The sequence below is a fragment of the Mirounga angustirostris genome, unplaced genomic scaffold, assembly GCF_029215605.1.
Source record: "Mirounga angustirostris isolate CCGP_5_RB_7025 unplaced genomic scaffold, mMirAng1.0.hap1 SCAF_7, whole genome shotgun sequence".
Classification (NCBI taxonomy): domain Eukaryota; kingdom Metazoa; phylum Chordata; class Mammalia; order Carnivora; family Phocidae; genus Mirounga; species Mirounga angustirostris.
This window is the reverse complement of record NW_026991715.1, coordinates 108,633,405-108,652,453: the sequence shown is the minus strand read 5'-3', so window position 1 is coordinate 108,652,453 and position 19,049 is coordinate 108,633,405. Positions and strand designations below refer to the sequence as shown.

The following is a 19,049-nucleotide window of genomic DNA, read 5'->3' as shown; positions in this document are numbered from 1 at the left end:
TGAGCTGATTATACATGATGTATAATCATGTAACTCAGCACCACAAATAAAATATAAAATATTTCCATTATCTCAAAAATCCCTCCTGCCTCTTTGCAGCAAGGTGCACTTCCTGAGTCCCAGGCAGTCACTCATGTGCTGTCACTATAATTTTGCCTGTTTTAGAATTTCATGTTATATATACTTGTATTCCCTACTGTACATTAGAATTATACAGCACGTATAGTCTTTTGTGCCCAGCATCTTCTGCTCAGTGAAACATTTCTGGGGATTCATCCATTTTGTTGTGATGATCGGTAGTTACTTTCTTTTTATCGCTGAGTAGAATTCCACTGTAGGGATATACCGCAGTTTATTTACCAGCTGACGAACTTGTGGGTTGTTTTCAGTTTGTGGTGATTACAGATAAAGCTGCTATGAGCATTCTTTTACAAATTTTTTATGTAGATATATCCTTTCATTTATTTGGATCATTTTTACTTGTATATTATTCTGTCTAGTTTTTTTTAAAAGATTTTATTTATTTGACACAGAGAGAGAGGGAGAGAGAGAGATAAGGAGAGAACAAGCAGGGGGAGCAGCAGAGAGAGAAGCAGGCTCCTTGCTGAGCAGGGAGCCCAATGTGGGGCTTGATCCCAGGACCCCGGGATCATGACCTGGGCCAAAGGTAGACGCTTAACCAACTAAGCCACCCAGGTGCCCCCTGTCTAGTTTTCTAGCTGTTTACGGCAGGTGGGCAAGTTGGCAACTTAAATCTTTGACTGCCAGAAATGGAATTCTCCTGTTCATTATTTTCAAGTTCAGACTGTCCCAGATTTGGTTAGTGGGAGCCCCTCCGAGCTGGCTTCTTTGTCCTCTTGATAGATCTCAGTTCTTTGAGCACTTCCTTCCTTTGTGGCACCAGATGATGTTCCAGGCCCATCTCATATTTTTCCTGTCCCAACATGGAATTAGCCATTTCTCTAAGAAGCCCTGGTTGGTCTCTTTGCACAGAAAATGATATATAGAAACCAAGATCTGGGTGTTAGGTGTACTCGTTACTATTTGTATGCTGTCCTCATGGCTGCCTTCCTTCATCCTGCCATCCTGATGAAGGAAGGCAGCCAATGCCATACTGTCACTGCCACCCTACATGAATGTCCTCTTTTCTTGACCTTGATCACCTCAATTACTGAGGAAGGGAGTAAGGGAATTAGGGAAGCATTTATGGGCTCCTGGTTCTGACTGACCTTGAGGAGGCCGGGAATGTTCTTGCATGGAAGTGAGCCATTTGTACACACAGAAGTCATCTGCCCCTGAGTAGATGCAGTCTGGATCCAGTGGGGACCATGCCACACAAAGAAGTCGACCTCGATGTCCTCGGAAATTGCAAAGAGGCTCTTCTCGGAGAGTATCCCACACCTAAAACCAAAAGTCACATGATAGCATAGATAATTTCTGGTTAATCTATTGCTTTGGGGGAATATAAGTTTAAAAAGATTTAAAAAAAAAATCTGTGTACTCTTACTTCCCTTTATGATTTATTATTTTCTCTTAGGAGTTCAAATTTTAGAAATGTTATTTCCTGTAGGTGGCTTATGTACTCTGGGATGTAGAGACTTTCTTATGGGGATGATTCTGAGTGAGCTTCTAATGGTACCCTATGGATTTCACTGTACTAAACCAGTATTCTATGCTTTTTGGGCTGGGGATTCTGACATCATGAAGCGAATTTTAATTTAGAGCCTACACCTGCATGTGTAGTGCATGCGTAGGATTCTGATTTCTCACAGGTGATTTTTTTTGTCCCCATCTCTGTGAAATTATCAATTTCCTTACTGTTTCTTGAATTACTCCTGTCTCCATTTCACAGAGGGCAGCCCTTCCTGGTTCCTAGCTTTGTGCAGATAGCTCAATTACAACTCAGCACTGAGATGGACATACATCAGAAGTTAGCTCTCCAGTTCCTCATGTCTGTTCTGGTTCTCGTATCTGAAAGTCCTACCTCATAGCTCTGGCTTGGCATCTCATCTTTATTTTTTCCAACTTGAAGATTTTTGACTCACCAATTTATTATTAATAACTGTTCATGATTTATAGCTATTGTTTCTGTGTTTAAAACAGGAGCGAGTACTTCTCACATCAATTTAGTCCATCATATGACAGTAAGAATGAAATGTTAAAAAACATTAGAATTTAGCTAGTTCCTATCAATACCTTCCCTTTCATCTAAGTCAAACAAAAATAAAAACAAAAATAAAACTTAAAAACCCAATCTTAGCCTGCCAGAGGCCCAGATATGTGGGATGAATTAAAATGCCTTCTAGAGCTCAGAATACCCCTTCCTATAGAAGATAATGGCCAGGGAAAGAATGTACACAACTGGGGAAAAAGAGGAAAGAGTTCCAGTTAGAATACATAGTGAAGAACCTACAGAATCAAGGACACAATAGTACCTGAGCTGTACCATCGTAGGAAGCAGATACCAGCCTTCCATCATGATGTGGGCTCCATGCCACACTGGTAATCTTGGCTGTGTGCCCTGACAGGGTCCGGTAGGGCTCTGTAATGGTCACTGGAGATTCAGGATTGCTCTCTAAGAGACAAGGGGAAGATGTCATTTCTGCCAACAGCAACAACATAAAGACACAGTGGAGTTAAAATGTAGAGTCAAGATTTTGCTATATGCTTTCTAGATGACTTTCAGCAGGCAATATTTATTTATTGGTTAAGACTATGGGCATGTACGCAGTGCCTGACACATGGGTTTACTGCAAGAAGTGTTAGCTGTCATTCTTTCTAAAAGCCACCAAATGAAAACAGTATCTTTTCATTTTTTTTAAGATTTTATTTATTTATTTGAGAGAGAGAGAGCATGAGGGGGAGAGGCTCAGAGGGAGAAGCAGACTCCTCGCTGAGCAAGGAGCCCGATGCGGGACTCGATCCCGGGACTCCAGGATCATGACCTGAGCCGAAGGCCGTCGTTTAACCAACTGAGCCACCCAGGCGCCCGAAAACAGTATCTTTTGCATGTGATATCAAGAAGGATGTTATCATCACTTTTATGGTAGCTAAAGATATATAATCTGAACTTAATCATGAGAAAATACCAGGCCAACCCAGACTGAGGGGACATCTACTGCCCATAACAGGGTAGTATTCTTCAAAGATTTAAAAAACAAACAAACAAAAAAAGGCTTAGAGACTATTCCAGATATGAAGGACATTACTGGATCAACTGACAAAGCTAGAATATGGATGGTAGATTAAACTACTGTATATGTATTGTTAAATTAACTGAAGTTCATAATGGAATTGTGGATTGTAAGGGAATATCCTTCTTACAAGATACACAAATATTAAGGGACATGGGGGCATGATGCATGCAACATAAATGGTTTGGAAAAAATATGTACACAGGCAGGCGCGCACGCACGTGCATACACACACACAGAAACAACTGAGTATGACAAAAGGCTAACAAATGAACGTGTGAAAGGGTGTATGAGAATTCTCTGTATTATTCTTGCATCTTTCCTCTGAGTCTGAAATAAAGTAATATATATTTTTAAATTTTTTTTTTAAGGTTTTATTTATTTATTTGACAGAGAGAGACACAGCGAGAGAGGGAACACAAGCAGGGGGAGTGGGAGAGGGAGAAGCAGGCTTCCCGCGGAGCAGGGAGCCTGATGCGACCTGAGCCAAAGACAGATGCTTAACACCTGAGCCACCCAGGCACCCCTGAAATAAAGCAATATTGATTCTGGCCATTTTTTGGTCTTTTTCTGTTATTCAGTAGATATGAAATAAAAAAAAACAAACTGAGATGTTAGTGTTAAAGTAGACAAAGATCTGCATTGCTCTGGTGAATTAAGTTAATGCCCTCTGCCGAGTGGATGCTTAATTTGGAATCCCACTAATAATAAGGACCAGGATAAGCTTTCTAACATATCATGCTCATTAGTTACACACTGTCTACTACTTATTGTTAGGAAAGTCTGTCTCTAGTTTAATAGTTTTTCCATATGCTTTTAATGTGAGGGAACCACTGCTAGAATCAATTTTTTTTGTTGTTACAGATAAGGATTCTTAGAAAACTGGGAAATTCTAGAGAAAATAAAAATGTCAACTATTTTCACTATGGCTGACAGCCTATACTTGGGCAGTACTCTCGAAACAGTGTAGTGTTAGATTATAATTTCTTCATATTAGGAAAAAAGTAATCTTACTTCTTTCATATTTAAAAAAGGGGCTCATTTAACCACCTATGCAGGGCTCCATCTCACCACCCCAAGTTCTGGCCTAAGCTGAAACCAAGAGTCTGATGCGTAACCGACTGAGCCACCCAGGCACCCGTCTTATTTTAATTAAGAAGAATATGTTACTTTTGAAAGCAGAAAAAACCAGTGAGAATAACATTTTAATACCAAGAAGCAAGTAAAAAGGTATACAACTTGGAATGCGAAGCAGCTGAACAGTTATCACCCCAATGTGTAAGAAACCAAAGTTACCTATGACAGTCTTTAGGTTGTGCACATAAATGACTGCATTGTTGGACCCAGAGGCCATCAGATAGCTCAGCTCCGGCTGACTGCCATGCTCATGATGCCAGCTAATGGTATTCACAAGCTTGTGATGCTGCTGGATGGTGCATATCAGTTTCAGGCTGGGAACCTGAAATATTTCCATTGATCTGTAATAACAAATACACGAGAAGATAGATGATCAAATTACAATCTAATGCAAACAGCAATCTCCCTCATTCCATCATTCAACTAAAGGTGAAATGGAATAGGATAATCCTATCTATCACTGCAAAGGTCACTCTCTTACAGAGAACCAGATACAAAAGGCTGTTCTTTCAACAAGTATATTTAGCTTTAAAAAAATCCCAACAATCTCTGTAAAGTTGTGTTTATCAGGCTCTTGTGATAAATGGTGCTATGGAAAAGCTAAAAGAAGAATTAAGGAACCAATGGCTAAATTAGGACTATGCTGCTATGATCAACATCAGAAAATGCACAGTGAGGTCTAAAAAGCATTTCTGCCCAGGCTTATTTTAAAAAAATGAAGAAAGATTTAGGCAATTCAGTGCAGTAAGTAGTGCAGTAGATGAGCATTTTGTGAAGCATAAAACAGCCCAAACACTGAATAGGCAAACATTCCTTTAGACTGTAAATACCTAGCTTATTTTGCATTCTCAAAGATGCAGGGAGCTCCTGGATCATTCAAGGGTATCAAGGACAGATCAGAATATCATATTCAACAGGCTGCCCCAACTAACATTATAGATGGCATTAATCAGCTTTTGATCAAATGTATGTGCAATTACAAAGTTTTCTGGTTTTGTTTTGTTTTTTAAAGAAACAAACACATACCCGTCTTCGTTGCCAAGAGCCATGATTTTGCCATCTGCTTTCCAGCTGATCTCTGTGTGTACAGGCAATTTGTACTAGAAAGCAAAACAAACCAATCTTGACTAAAAGCATTGTTCTTCTCTCTGCATATCTTACAAATCAACGACGACAGCATGAGAAAAAAAAATCCCTAGAGTTTTAAAATGTTCTAATTATGCAACTTGTAAATAACCGACATAGTTAAGAGTTACTACAAGAGTTACTAAAAGCAAGCATTCTAATTGTAATTTCCTTAATTGGGACAAAAGAGAGAGGCCAGTAAATACTAAATGTTTACAGTGCCTAACCTTATGAAATAAACTTCATTAAAATGATTTTGATCCCACAACAGAGAATGTTAACATGTCCACTGGCTTGATAACATGGGGGTCATGTCTCCTTAACAAAAGCTTTATATACACTACCCTGGTTCTCTTCCTGTCTATTTCTGTTTCTTTTCCTTCTGTTTTTTTTTTTTTTTTCCTCCCAACTGTTGGTGTTTCCCCAAGGCTGTCCCCCTTGTCTTCTTATCTCTTTAGACCATCTCATATATGCCTACAGCTTCTTCAGCTACCATTCATCTGAAAGAATTCCAAATTTTTTTTTTTTAAGGGAGAGAATGAGTGAGTGCTCAAGCAGTTGGGGAAGGGCAAAGGAGAGGGAAAGAGAGAATCCCAAGCAGGCTCCACGCCCAGCACGGAGCCTGACGCAGAGCTCAATCTCATCACCCCGAGATCACGACCTGAACCAAAATCAAGAGTTGGATGCTTAACCGACGGAGCCACCCAGGTGCCCCAGGAATTCCAAATTTCTAACTCCAGCCCAAACTCCTTGTATGAAGTTTTTTTTTTTCTAAGTTTTTATTTTTAAGTAATCTCTACACCCAACATGGGGCTCAAACCCACAACCCTGAGATCAAGAGTTGCATGCTCTGGGGCGCCTGGGTGGCTCAGTTGGTTAAGCATCTGCCTTCAGCTCGGGTCATGATCCTGGAGTCCTGGGATCAAACCCCTGCTCAGTAGGGAGTCTGCTTCTTCCTCTCCCTCTGCCCCTCCCCACTTGTGTTCTCTCTCTCTCTCATTCACTCTCTCAAATAAAAAATAAAATCTTAAAAAAAAAAAAAAAGTAGTATGCTCCATTGACTGAGTCAGCCAGGTGCCCCTCCTTGTATGAAGTTCTGATCCATATATTCAACTACCACAAAACTAAAAGCTCCTTAGGAATAGAAATTTTGTCTCTTTTATTCATTGTTGAATGTTAATGTTGAGATAATATTTAATGAAAGAATATAGTTGATAAAAATAATTCAATTTATGATTAAATGTTATTTTTGCTAGTCATTAAAAAATAATGAGCACCAATAAAGTGCTCATTTGCAAGAATAAGGAATTCTCAACATTATGGTTTCACTTCAAAAGGCAGTTCTGGCACAGATTGATAAAATGGTAAGGCAAAAGTGATTAAATGTGGGTATCTGGGTCAAGGATATAAGGGAACTAGGTGTATTATTTTTGTGTAAATTCTGTAATTATTTCACTAAAAAATTAAAAATGAAATGGTTATTCTGTCTTGAGCAAAATACTTTGCAGCCATACTTGGCCACCATATTACTTTTTATCAAAGTCTCACTCTGGAGGAAGTGGCTGGCCTGAAAAGGATGCTTTATATCCAAGATCTGAAAATTTATCATAGATCACCATGATAATTGAGACAAAACTTGTGTGTGTATGTATGTGTGTGTTTGGTTAAGTTCCTTGCTTTACTCAGAGATAAAGATTTCTACATTATGTGTTACAAATCACAAATTCATTGAGGCTTTTAGGAACATCTAAGGAATCTGATTAGCATAATGGATATCTCTAATAATGGCATTTATGATGCAAGATGGGAAACCAAGAAGATACAGAGATTCAGAGAAGACTTTAGACCACAAGAACCCACTTTGATTGAATTGGTGTCCCTGATGAGTTTGTTGATATCATAGGCCTCTCCACCAAGCTTCCAGGGGTTATGCTGTAAGACAATCCCTTCCCCTCCACAGCTGTATAAAGTGAGGGAAGGTCTGTCTCCTTCTCCTCCTATAAGATAAGAAAAGAAAGTTTATCAGTTTTGCATTTCATCAGCTTAACTATTTGTTGCTATACTATGGATTATTTTAAAAGAATTTTATTAATACATTGGAATAAAGTTGCATATGAACACAGTTGTTGGGAGAAGTAAGAAGATACACTAATTCTACAGTAATATTTATAATGCAGCATATTTGCTTTAAACATTCTTCTGCCATTCAGATAGTATGGGTGCCAAAGCTGGGATCAAAAAACATGTTCGCAATATTTATGAGAATTTACCTTTTCTTTCAGAAATGAGCACTCCACTCTGTGGGCATTTAAATATATGGAGCTGCAGGACTTCCTATGACTAACTATAAGGAGCTGTCCTCAAAGCAATGATTTGTTTAGTATTACAGCAATCCTCTTTTTGATTTTTAAGAAGCAAACAGTGGTTCTTGTGGGTTTCTGTAAGGACAAGTTTTATTTTCACCACTGCTAGAACTATGCGTGGCACAAATCAAGGATCCAAGGATTCATTCAAGTTGTTGAATGAATGAAGGAATGACCTACAACTGCAATGCTGCTTGAGTTCTGATGATTTACATTATTTTCTCTATGTACTGCGATTACTTGGATATCACTTTAGGGATAATAAAGATAAGGCTGAGGAGTAAGAAGAGGTAAAGGGTCAGAGTACAGTGATGACAAAAAGAGATCATTTGAGGAATTCTAAGTTTGCTTTAACTATAGGTGAAAACAGATGATCATTACTCCATTAATATAGTCAAATACCATTGTAATTCTGATAAAATTAAAAAGTGATAGCAAATTTTAGTGACAGCACATTAGGCTGGGCACCAGAGGCCAGCATGAGGGAACTATATGCACAATGAAAAAATTCAACTCGAAGAGACCAAATAATGCTTTAGAGTTTGGGGGTTCTTATTATGTGTGAATGTTTCTAACTTATCACCTGCTATGACTGCCCTCACAGATCCTTGGGGGGACACAGCAGTCTGTATAAGCAGTCACTGTACTAGAATATTTATGACTTTCTAGCTTGAATATCTTACAATTAAACTGAAAGAAAGAGAATGCTCTCATGTTTGCTAGAGAATGGCTCTCGTACTTACCGAGTGAAATGGGGGGTAGTGGTGGCCCCCAGGCTAAAGTGTATACAGTCTTCTTATGATATGTGCTAGAAATCTGTGGAGGTCTGGGGGGAAAGGGGATGACAAAAATTTAAACAGAAGGCACAGTGGGAAACAGACCCATCTTTTTCTAAAAGGTTCTTATCCATGTTGCTGATATTTGAGCAAAACAATTTAACAGTATCCTTCTCCAAATAGCTGATTGTGGAGAAGCCAACACTTAAATAAAGTACCATGTAATGACATCTGCCATCAAAATGATTAAGTCCCAAATGTACTTTACCCAGAAAAAAATGTTATCCCTCTCCCCCGAGTCTGGCCAGTTTGGGATTTTTCCTCTCTCCCCTCCCAGTTGCCCACTTCACTTAAATGTCATAGATTCTAATGTTACTGTAGTTACAAGCAGTGTAAAGGTTATCACAACTAGAGAAAAATAGAACAAGATAGAAAATGCAAACTGTTCAGCCCAGAACTAAGGTTACTGCAGAGCGTCTATTATCATCATACAGATGGCCCCACCTCACTTTCAAGTAAAAGACCAGAAGTCATTTCAGGTTTACCCTGTCATTAACATCACATTCTTAAACTAAGACAAGATTTTAGAGAAGTTGGAAGTTTTTGACTGAAGAAATCTTGCTCTTGAGGGTTATGTGGAAGGCTGGGGTGGTTAATGACATATGAGGTGTCAGTAAAGGGCAGTTTGGCTGTTACCTTTATCATAAACCGTGTTCTCTGTATGATGTGAGAATTCCTAGAGTCCAGAACCCACGACCAAACTAGGTGTTGACTTATTTACTTCCATGTTTCTGGCACATGCATCATTGTCATTCTGGACAATAAAACCCAATTTCTTTGGGCTCAAAGAAATAGGATAAGTAGTTCTGGCTGAATACTGCCCAACAGCATGTCTACGGCAGCACCCTTCCTCCTACTACACACCTTTCCTGGGTTTGTTTGGATATTCAGTTTATAATAACCAGAATATATTAATTTAATAGAATTAGTAAACAATTTTGTGATGACACAGAGCTATTCAAATTGAAATATGGTTTTATTTTCTTCAGTGCCTCTTTGAAATAGTGTATTATTTTTTTGAGAATTAAAAAATGGAGTTAACTAACTGCGGAACAAAAAATGCAGGTAACTAACTGCATATAGGTTTTACATATGTACTTAAAAACTGCATATAAAAAAGATTAACTCTGCAGTGTAGTAAGTAATTCTCACTTAGAAATGAATGATCTAGAATAGGGGTTGGCAAACTTATCCTGGAAAGAGCCAGCCAGTACATATTCAGGCTTTCTGAGCCACGAGGCCTCTGTCACATCTCTCGCTCTGCTCTGGGACTATGAAGCAGCTTCTGATAAGGTGGAAACGAGGGAGCGCCACTGGGTTCCAATAAAGCCTTATCTGTGGACATCATAATTTTATTTAATTTTCATGTCATGAAATGGTCTTTTGGGTTTTTTTTTTCCCAATAATTTAAAAAGGTAGAACCATTCTTTAGTAATGAGCCATGGCTCTCCAATCCCTGCTCTAGAACAGTGCCGTTCAATAAGCACTGGGCCTTGTGCACTCGAAATGTGGCTCATGAGAAACAAGGAACTTAACTTCTAATCCAATTTAATTTTAATTATTTTAACTATAAATGGCCACATGGGGCTACCAAAGTGAACAGCGCAGGTCTGGAATCTAATCAAGCAGCTAGGATAGCTGTGGGTTCAGCAGATTCATAAAGCGAGCCATACGTCCGAGCCACATATGCAACTTAAAGCTTTCCTGGAGCCACATTCAAATCCAAAGAAGCAAAAGAAATAAGTGAAATTCAATTTTCATAGTATATTTTATTTAGCTCAATATACAAAAGTATTATCTTTTAAAATACCAAAATAAAATAATTATTGAGGTATTTTACATTTTTGAGGTGGCGGGGAGACTGTCTTTGCAGTGTATTTACGCTTATAGTACATCCCAGTAGTGAAGTTGTGGCTAAAGACTACTGGAATGGACAATGAAGCTCTAGATACAACTTCCAGCCTGTCGGAAATATGGGGAATACTGAAATGAGTTAGAAATCGCCACAAAGAAATCACCAGGTAAGTCCAAAATGTAGAATATTCTCACCAAAAACTTATCTGGAATCTTCAAACTGAAAAGGCAATGTTATGGATAGAAGTGGGGGTGTTCTTCTAGAATAAGAGAGACTAAAGAGACATAACAAAATGCAATGTGTCGAACCCTATTTGAAATGAATTTGAAAAAAAATTGCTAAGAAAAACATTTTTGGCTCAACTGAAGAAATCTGTATATGGACTGGATATGAGATCTTATTATGGAATTACTGTTAATTTTAGGTGTGCAAAGATAAGGCAAGTATGGCGAAATGTTAACAACTGGTGAGTCTAGATGGAAGGCACAGAGCCGTTCTTTGTACTAGGCTTTCAATGTTCATGGATGCCTGAAAACTTCTGTAAGGAAAGATGAAGGAAAACAAAAGCAAACGGTTTATTTTAGTGGTAACCACAGGTTGGATAGGCTGAACCACTATCACCTGAAAAATTTTTTAAAAATAAAATTTCAAGTTGTAAGCCTCAGTCTCACAGCCAGGATCTTAAAGATGTTTCCCAGGCCAATTATGATGTACATCCAGGTTTAGGAATCAAAATTAACTCCATCAATGACATTACGGTCAGTGGGCCAAACAATCTTCTATTTCTTACTTGTTGGAGTAGGTGTCGTACAATCCCACCTTCCCGTCATCAGTGCCAAAAGCTAAGCAGCCTTCCTTGGTTGGGTGCCAGCACAGCTACAAAACATGAGGAAAGGCGCATCCCGTTAAGGGAACCGTCAGGTTATCCTTTCAGCATTCAAACGGACAACTTTCTTGCTCTTGGTATCTTCTAATTTTAAATGTAACAAATTTTCATTATTTAAAAGAAACAAGCATTAAACAAAGTAAAAATCACTAGTAATCCCACCATCCAAAACACCCCATTGCCAATTTTGTATCTTTCCAGATATTTTTTTGTGAATAAAGTTAAATATATACAGTTGAAAAAAACAAAAATAGGTTTAAACATTTAAATGTGCATGATACACTGTTGAGTGGGGATACATAACAGTTTAGAAAATAGGATTCTATTAATAAAATTTGCCAACTGTGGTTCTCTGCATTATAGAAGTGGGAGAATACAGTGGAGAGTTGGAATATTTTTTGCGTTCTACACTTCTGTACGGTTTGGTTTTCTTTTTTTCTCTTTATATTGTTATTATTTTATTTTTTATTTTAAAGATTTATTTATTTGAGAGACAGAGAGAATCTCAAGCCGACTCCACACTGAGCGCTGAGTCCCCGTGTGGGGCTCGATCTCACAACCCTGAGATCCCAACCTGAGCTAAAAAAACCAAGAGTCGGATGCTTAACCAACTATGCACCACCCAGGCAGTCTCTGTTATTATTTTTTTATTGAAGTATAGTTGACATACAATGTTATATTAGTTTCAGGTGTACAACATAGTGATTTGGCCAATTCTGTATGGTTTTCCTTTTAAAACCAAACATTTACTGATTTTAGACTAGAGAAAAACAAAAACCATATACATATTGTTGTGTAATCTGCATTTCTTGTTTTCTAATTTTCATTTTTCATGAATCATCAACACCTTTCCACATGAAAGAAAGAGCCACATTATCATTTTTAACAGTCTGATACCATTCAATATGTGTTTATATTATAACTTAAATGAATCTTCTATGAATGCACATCCAGGTCATTTTTAATTTCTTACTACAAGAATTACTTATTTGGAAAAAAGTTCAGAGCAAGCTCAAATAAATCATCCTTACCGCTGTAACCTTGGACTTGACACCCTGCCAAAAATTTTTCACATCATAGTTGTTCTTGATGGAGAGTGTATTCCATACGCGGATCATGCCATCCCCAACGCCTATGGCCAAACAGCCCATGTCCACAGGAGAGAAAGCCAGGCTATAGGCAAACCCACCGAGGGAAGGCAGGGTCCAGCAGCACTCAAGGGTGGCCATGTCCCAACATTTTACCTGAAAGATCAAGGGTTAGGGTCTAAAAATAAAAAAAGATCTGAGAAACTGGAAAAAGAATGAACATCTCAAGTAGGATGGACTCAAAGAATGGGTAAGAATAATGTAATTTAACTATTCCAGTAGGTACTGGAAAAAGTGTCTCTTAGAAAAAAAAAAGTAATAAATTATAGAGCTCAAAGGGATCTTAGAATACATTTATTCCCAGTGATGTCAATTGAATTCAGGGTCATACAGTGAATAAACCAGACCCAGGCCTCCCATTTCCCAGAGTCCACTGGCGTTTCTACTTTATTACAGCACTGGTAATCTCCTCATTTGGCAAACCCTAACTAATAATGAAGATGGCCTGAGGACCCTGGAAAATGACAGGAGCTCTCTCAAAAAGCAAAATATCTTATATCCAGGGGAAGGAGAGTGCTACATATTTAATCTTCACTTGTTTAACAGAGGAGCTTGGGAGAAAACAGTGTATCAAATAAGCCTAGCTTAACTGCAAAACAATAGTCATAGACTCTTAAATAAAGCCAATTCTCTCTTGGAGATTTCACCAAAAGCAGATGTTTCTCCACCTAAACTATAGACAAGGATATTTTAAAGCCAAAGCATGATGATCTCACACATCCTTCCCTGGACACATCTACAATTCTTTAACATATCTGCTTTAACAAAAAGGCATCTTGGTGGTTCCTCACCTTTCCTCAAACTCTCTGCTGTTGACATAGTTAGTGCTCATCAGTAACAGTTAACTCTGAGATTGGTCTGGGCTTGGCTCAGGGGTCAAAGGTGGGGCCTGAGAACTGATGGATGGTTTGAAAAGCCCTCTAATCCCATCCAAGTCATAAATCCGCGCTCTACAATGCTAAATGCAAAATAAGCAGTTCTTACATCTCTATCCATTGATGTGGAGAGCAGCAGCTGTTTGTCATCCTCAGTTTGTAAAGGACATAAATTAAATACAATTCTTGAATGATTCTGCCCTTCTGATGAGGCACTAAAAAGGGTATATTTCCGTCTCCAAGACTGAGTGAGATCCCACAGCAACAGCTCGCCTCTGTGAAGGAAAAACAAGCACGAGTTCTCTTTCACAAGCGATCTGAAACAAGCGGATTTGGGGACAGAGAGTAGGGGCCCTCCACTGCAAAATAATTTTGCTAACTGTTCTTTTAAGGAGAAGAAACTGCATATTCTGAAATATGCACAAAATAGCTCAGAAAGAACACACACAAAAACAAGGAGTCACTGCCCCTGGGGAAGGGAATCTGGTTGCTTGAGAAGACAGAGTAAGTACTTCACTATGTTCCTGCATTCTTTTTGAATGACATGAATGTACTGCACTACCTTTGGAACAGATTTTCCTAACAGCTTTAACTGTAAAATGCCACCATAATTTGCATAGCCCAAAGCTTTATGACATACCCTCTCTCTCTCTTTTTTGGGACAGTGTGGGGGAGTAGGGCCGTGATCAACATTTGGGGGGAGGGAGAGGATTTTTATATGCTTTAACTGTCATTTCATTTAAAAGCAGGGTCCTTGTCTGCACTTAGAAGCCAGTACTCAATACATTTTGTTCAGTGAATGGCTATAATCGCCCTAAGAGACAGGAAATTCTGTAAGCTCCCTCTTTTACATATGAAGTAATTAAAGCTCAGAGTAAAGGGTCATGCTCATGAACACACAGAAGATAAGAGACTGATTCTGAAATGTAGTTCTGCCTGACTTTAGAGTCCACGCTCTGAACCACCAGGCTATACTTACTGGTTTTCTCAGTACTATTATTAGATAGCATAGGAATTTGTCTCATGGTTTTTCTATTACAAATGGCCCATGATGATATAAGCCTTCACCACTGCTTTTTCCATCTTGTGTGTCTAGAAAGAGAAGCCTAGGAATTCCTCAAGCTAGAGTGGAAAACAAAATATGTCCGAGAGAGCGTAACCAAAAAAAGACTTACCCAAAACAGCTGGATACCAGCTGTGTTGGTTGATCCTTGGGCCAATGGAGTGTCAACCAAAGGCGTTCTTTAACAGTTGGGTCTATACCCCCTCCTCTTCTCTTCAGAAAGGGTAATTTCAAAATCATCACCCCTGCAGATTAAAAGGAGGTCAGTGGGTGCTCAAGACAGTGAAACTACACACGTGAAGTCCCCAGCAGTTCACAACACAGTTTGTGGTTTAAAAGTCCGTTAGTTTGGTTACTTAGAATTCAGACCTCATTTGCTCATGGAAATGTTATTATACAGAGTTTTAATACAAGTCTAACTAATTTAGGTGAAACAAGCTTTTACAGTCTGTTCTGGCAACTTAAGCACATTAAGAATATTGTCTGTCTGGGAAAATGAGGTTTCAACTGAACTGTGGACCCAGGTGGTAACACAACTCCAGATTCTCCAAAGTTGGCAGGATAGGATTCCTTCTTCTAGTTGGCAAGAAAGCCAACAAAAGGGACAAATATGGCAGTCAACATGAGAAGTCCCTCCACCCCTGACATGCTACTCACCAGTGGTCCTTCATCCCTACCATGTATATGGAACTCACTGGTGGAGCCTCTAAAAATATTTATGCTAGGGCCCAACTCCTAGAGGTTCTGATTCAGTAGATTTGAGGTGGGGTCCAGGCACCCACATTTTCCAGAAACTCTCCTGGTGATTTTGCTGCATGACTAGGACTGAAAACCATTGTACTAGACATCCATAAGCTTAGAGGTTACCCTTCTGGAGGGTGTTCTTGGCCTAATATTGTCCCCACTTGGAAGGATCAGCCATAGTATGTCCAAAAGCAGCTCACAATTCTTTAAAAAATTCTGTTTTCCAGAATAACACTATTAGTTACCAGTGACTAAGCTATAACCATGTGCCAGCACTGTGCTGTTTGCTTCCTATGCATTAATGCACTTGGATGAAGACGATGAAGCTTTTACGGTTTTTAAATGCAGTGGAGAAAGAAGACTGCTGTAAAGAGAAAGGCTCGATTTTTACTATAAAGGCCATGTGCACTCTGCCTGGAGTTCCTCTCAATTTGTAAATTGAAGGTGAAAGTTCTGTTCAAAGAGAGAAGCTTGGGAAAACTGAAGGACTGAGGGTCCCTGTAGTTTGGATAAACTGAGCTTTAACACTTAAACATGTGCTTCTACACTGGGTATATGTTATTTATCCTGCATTTGTGCATTAAAACCTCTAGCTCTTTTCCATTTCTCTGATCCATGCCTTGCTAAATTTCAATAGTCCTATCCTTATAACATCTTGCCTTCTTTGACAGTGTCCCTTCTAAGAATGCATCAGAAACCCTCATCTCCAAAACTGCAATCAGACTGGGGGGAGCAACTTTCTGGATAGAAAAGTAAAAAACTGCCTTCTGGCGGATGACACACTCTTAGGATAACAAGATACAATTAAAAGTTTCTACTTCTACCAATCACTACAGCTTGTATCACAAAAAAAACATCAAATATCAATCTTACCTCGGCCTCTAGAGCAGCTCCAGATTCGAATGGTCTGATCTTTGCTTCCAGTGGCTAAGTAGCAGCCTTTTGTTACTGCAGTTTGTGCTATAACTTTACCGTTGGGAATTTCAAGTTCTTCTAGGGTAAAGATGGTCATTTTGTTTTTAATTTATACGATACATGAACTTGTCAAAGAACTAGTTTGCAAGGTTTCTGAAACTTAGCTATTATGTTTATAGATCTGATCTGTAAAACCTAAAGTTTTAAATGTAATTCAAATGATACAGTTTTACCCACATTGTTCTTTAGGTCTGAGGAGTACTCAACCCTCTTAAGTCATCTTTACCTGAATTTTCCTCTTGATTGATGGATAAACAGTCTTCACCAAGCAGGGGACACCAGGCTATGGAGTGGATTTCATCATCATGGCCTCGAAGCCTGTGAACAACTTCTCCTTTCTTACTGATGTCAATTATAACCACTATGCCATCCTTGTAGCTAAAAAACAAGAGTTAGAAATACTGAAAAATGAAGACAGAACAGTAAACATTTTGGATTAGGAGTTATCACTGTGCACTTCTAAAAGGTAAGTGTATTTGGGATGAGGGAGAAGGGAAGAAAGCAAGAAATAATCTTTTGTCCTTTTTCCAAAATGTTCATTTTCTGTTTCCCGGTGGTTCTGACACATTGGTCGCCCTGCCCCCCAATCAAACTCTTGGCACTAAGTAAAAATGTATACATTACCTGGCATAAGCTCATAGAATGTTCGAAGGGAACTTCTGGAAGAACGGTTATTTGTGGGGCCCAGGGCCCAGCAATCCCTCTGATTAGAGATGAATTTGTCCTAACATACTTACACCTCCCCCCCTTTTTAAAAGCGATCCTATTTTTCTAACTGTGAACAAAAGCTGCAGTACTGTAGCTTCTAGATCTGGATATTCCAAGGCTACCATTTTTTTTTTTTTAATTCAGAGGACACTGAGAAATTCTAATAGCTTTTTAAACAAAAAAGATGAAGTACTTCATACACATAAAGAAGTCCACCAACCTGCTTAAGGGAAAAAAAACCCAATTACCGATATGGTTGAAGTCCTTTTACATCCCACCCCAATCAAACCTCTCTCCCTCTCTTCCCCAGAGGTAAACTGCTATTCATGAATTTTCTGTTCCATCATTCCTAGCCTTTCTTTGTCTACATTCCCAAAGATGATGGAAAATGATTCTGTATGTATATGTATTTTTTGAAGATCTTATTTATTTATTTGACAGAGACAGACACAGCAAGAGAAGGAACACAAGCAGAGTGAGTGGGAGAGGGAGAAGCAGGCTTCCCGTGGAGCAGGGAACCCGATGAGGGGCTCGATCCTAGGACCCCAGGATCATGACCTAAGGCGAAGGCAGACGCTTAACCGACTGAGCCACCCAGGCGCCCCTGTTTCTGTATATTTTAAAACTTCATATAAACGGCGTCCTGCGGTCTGTTTTTCTGTAGCTTGTTATTTTCGCTTATTGTTAGTGAGTCATCCATGCTGATACATCTAACTCTGGTTCCTGGTCAGTCACTTATACTACTGGATAGTGCTCCATTGTGTGAATATGGCACAAGTCTATTCAGTTTCTCTTTTGGAGGGCTTCCGTTTTTGGTTATTACAAACAAAACCAAACGAAAATGCCATTAATAATCTTATACACACTTAAGACAATTTCAGATTTGATGCATAGTAGTGGAACTGCCAAATGTAAGATGTGTACATCTTTGCTTTCCCAAGTGGCTTTACATATTTACATTTCCTATGTACTAGATAGTTCTATAGGGAAAAAACACCATTACAGCTCTATTTATTTTTCTCCTTTTATTAAAAACATTTTCCCCCATGGGGCGCCTGGGTGGCTCAGTTGGTTGGGCGACGGCCTTCGGCTCAGGTCATGATCCTGGAGTCCCTGGAGTCCCTGGATCGAGTCCCACATCGGGCTCCCTGCTCGGCAGGGCGTCTGCTTCTCCCTCTGACCCTCCCCCCTCTCATGTACTCGCTCTCTCTCATTCTCTCTCTCAAATAAATAAAATCTTTAAAAAAAAAAAAATTTTCCCCCCATTACAGCTTTATTTAAAAAAAAAAGAAATCAAGTATCAATCTTTGCAGATGGGGACTTCGAAAACCATCAATTTTTGCAGCCTAATAGTCAAGTGATCAAGCTGTTCTGCAATTTTAATCAGCCCTTCAGGGAATGATCACCATTTTGAAGATCCTCTAAAAACAAATCGTTCTGATTCAATCCTGTGTCTGAATGTGCAGTTCCTTCTACCTGAAAGATTTCTTCTTTTCTTGTGAATTCTTGCTCATCTTTCAAGGTCAGTTTGATTCAACCTTCTCTGACCCCTGCCTACCAACCATTCTGTTCCCTCTCTAGTGCTCCCACTTCACCCAGCAGACCTCTGATCCACAGACTCCTTCAGTTTTCACTATTACACACCCACAACTGTCTTCCTATCCTTTCCCTCATGCCGCAGATTTCACCATCCATCATCCTAATCACTCCTTTAAAAACACCCTTAGCTCCTTTGTCCCATCTCTCTCAGAGGTATTTACTCCACAAAACCCCAAACTTTGTTGAATCCAACCATACCCTTTCTCAATCAGTTTGAATAGTTTACTTTGAATTCATGACTTTGATTCATAGCTTGGCACTCAATAGGAACCACTGGACCTACAATGTCCCTCAGTAAGCTCGTTTTCCTATTCTCTCAGATGACTAGTTTCACATCTTCCTGCATGCTCCCAGCCCCACTTTGAGCTTGACTCTACCTTTCTGATTTATGCCTCATGGAGAAAATCAGAAGCCATCAGAATGAAACACCCTCCTCTTCCAACCAGATCAACAAACCTACCTGCACCTGTTTCCATATTCTCACTTGTCCTTTCTACTTGTGATCTGGATCCAATCCCCTCTTGACTTCTCAATATCACTG

At 39.1% G+C, this 19,049-nt stretch overlaps 1 protein-coding gene across 5 annotated transcripts in view; it reads right to left on the bottom strand.

The window, feature by feature from the left end:
* Window positions 1-19,049, bottom strand: part of GEMIN5 (gem nuclear organelle associated protein 5) — a 41,001-nt gene that overhangs the window by 19,101 nt on the left and 2,851 nt on the right. For 3 of the 5 annotated variants that reach the window (XM_045902088.2, XM_045902095.2, XM_045902113.2), the window contains exons 4-15: window positions 16,428-16,579; window positions 16,100-16,219; window positions 14,595-14,727; window positions 13,529-13,694; window positions 12,428-12,640; window positions 11,301-11,386; window positions 8,563-8,645; window positions 7,317-7,453; window positions 5,358-5,431; window positions 4,491-4,672; window positions 2,436-2,575; window positions 1,230-1,401 (exon numbers count right to left, since the gene is read on the bottom strand). In XM_045902088.2, coding sequence (XP_045758044.2) covers window positions 1,230-1,401; window positions 2,436-2,575; window positions 4,491-4,672; window positions 5,358-5,431; window positions 7,317-7,453; window positions 8,563-8,645; window positions 11,301-11,386; window positions 12,428-12,640; window positions 13,529-13,694; window positions 14,595-14,727; window positions 16,100-16,219; window positions 16,428-16,579 — 1,658 coding nt within the window. The remainder of the gene's footprint in view (window positions 1-1,229; window positions 1,402-2,435; window positions 2,576-4,490; window positions 4,673-5,357; window positions 5,432-7,316; window positions 7,454-8,562; window positions 8,646-11,300; window positions 11,387-12,427; window positions 12,641-13,528; window positions 13,695-14,594; window positions 14,728-16,099; window positions 16,220-16,427; window positions 16,580-19,049) is intronic. The other 2 variants (XM_045902103.2, XM_045902109.2) reach the window with 1 other exon arrangement.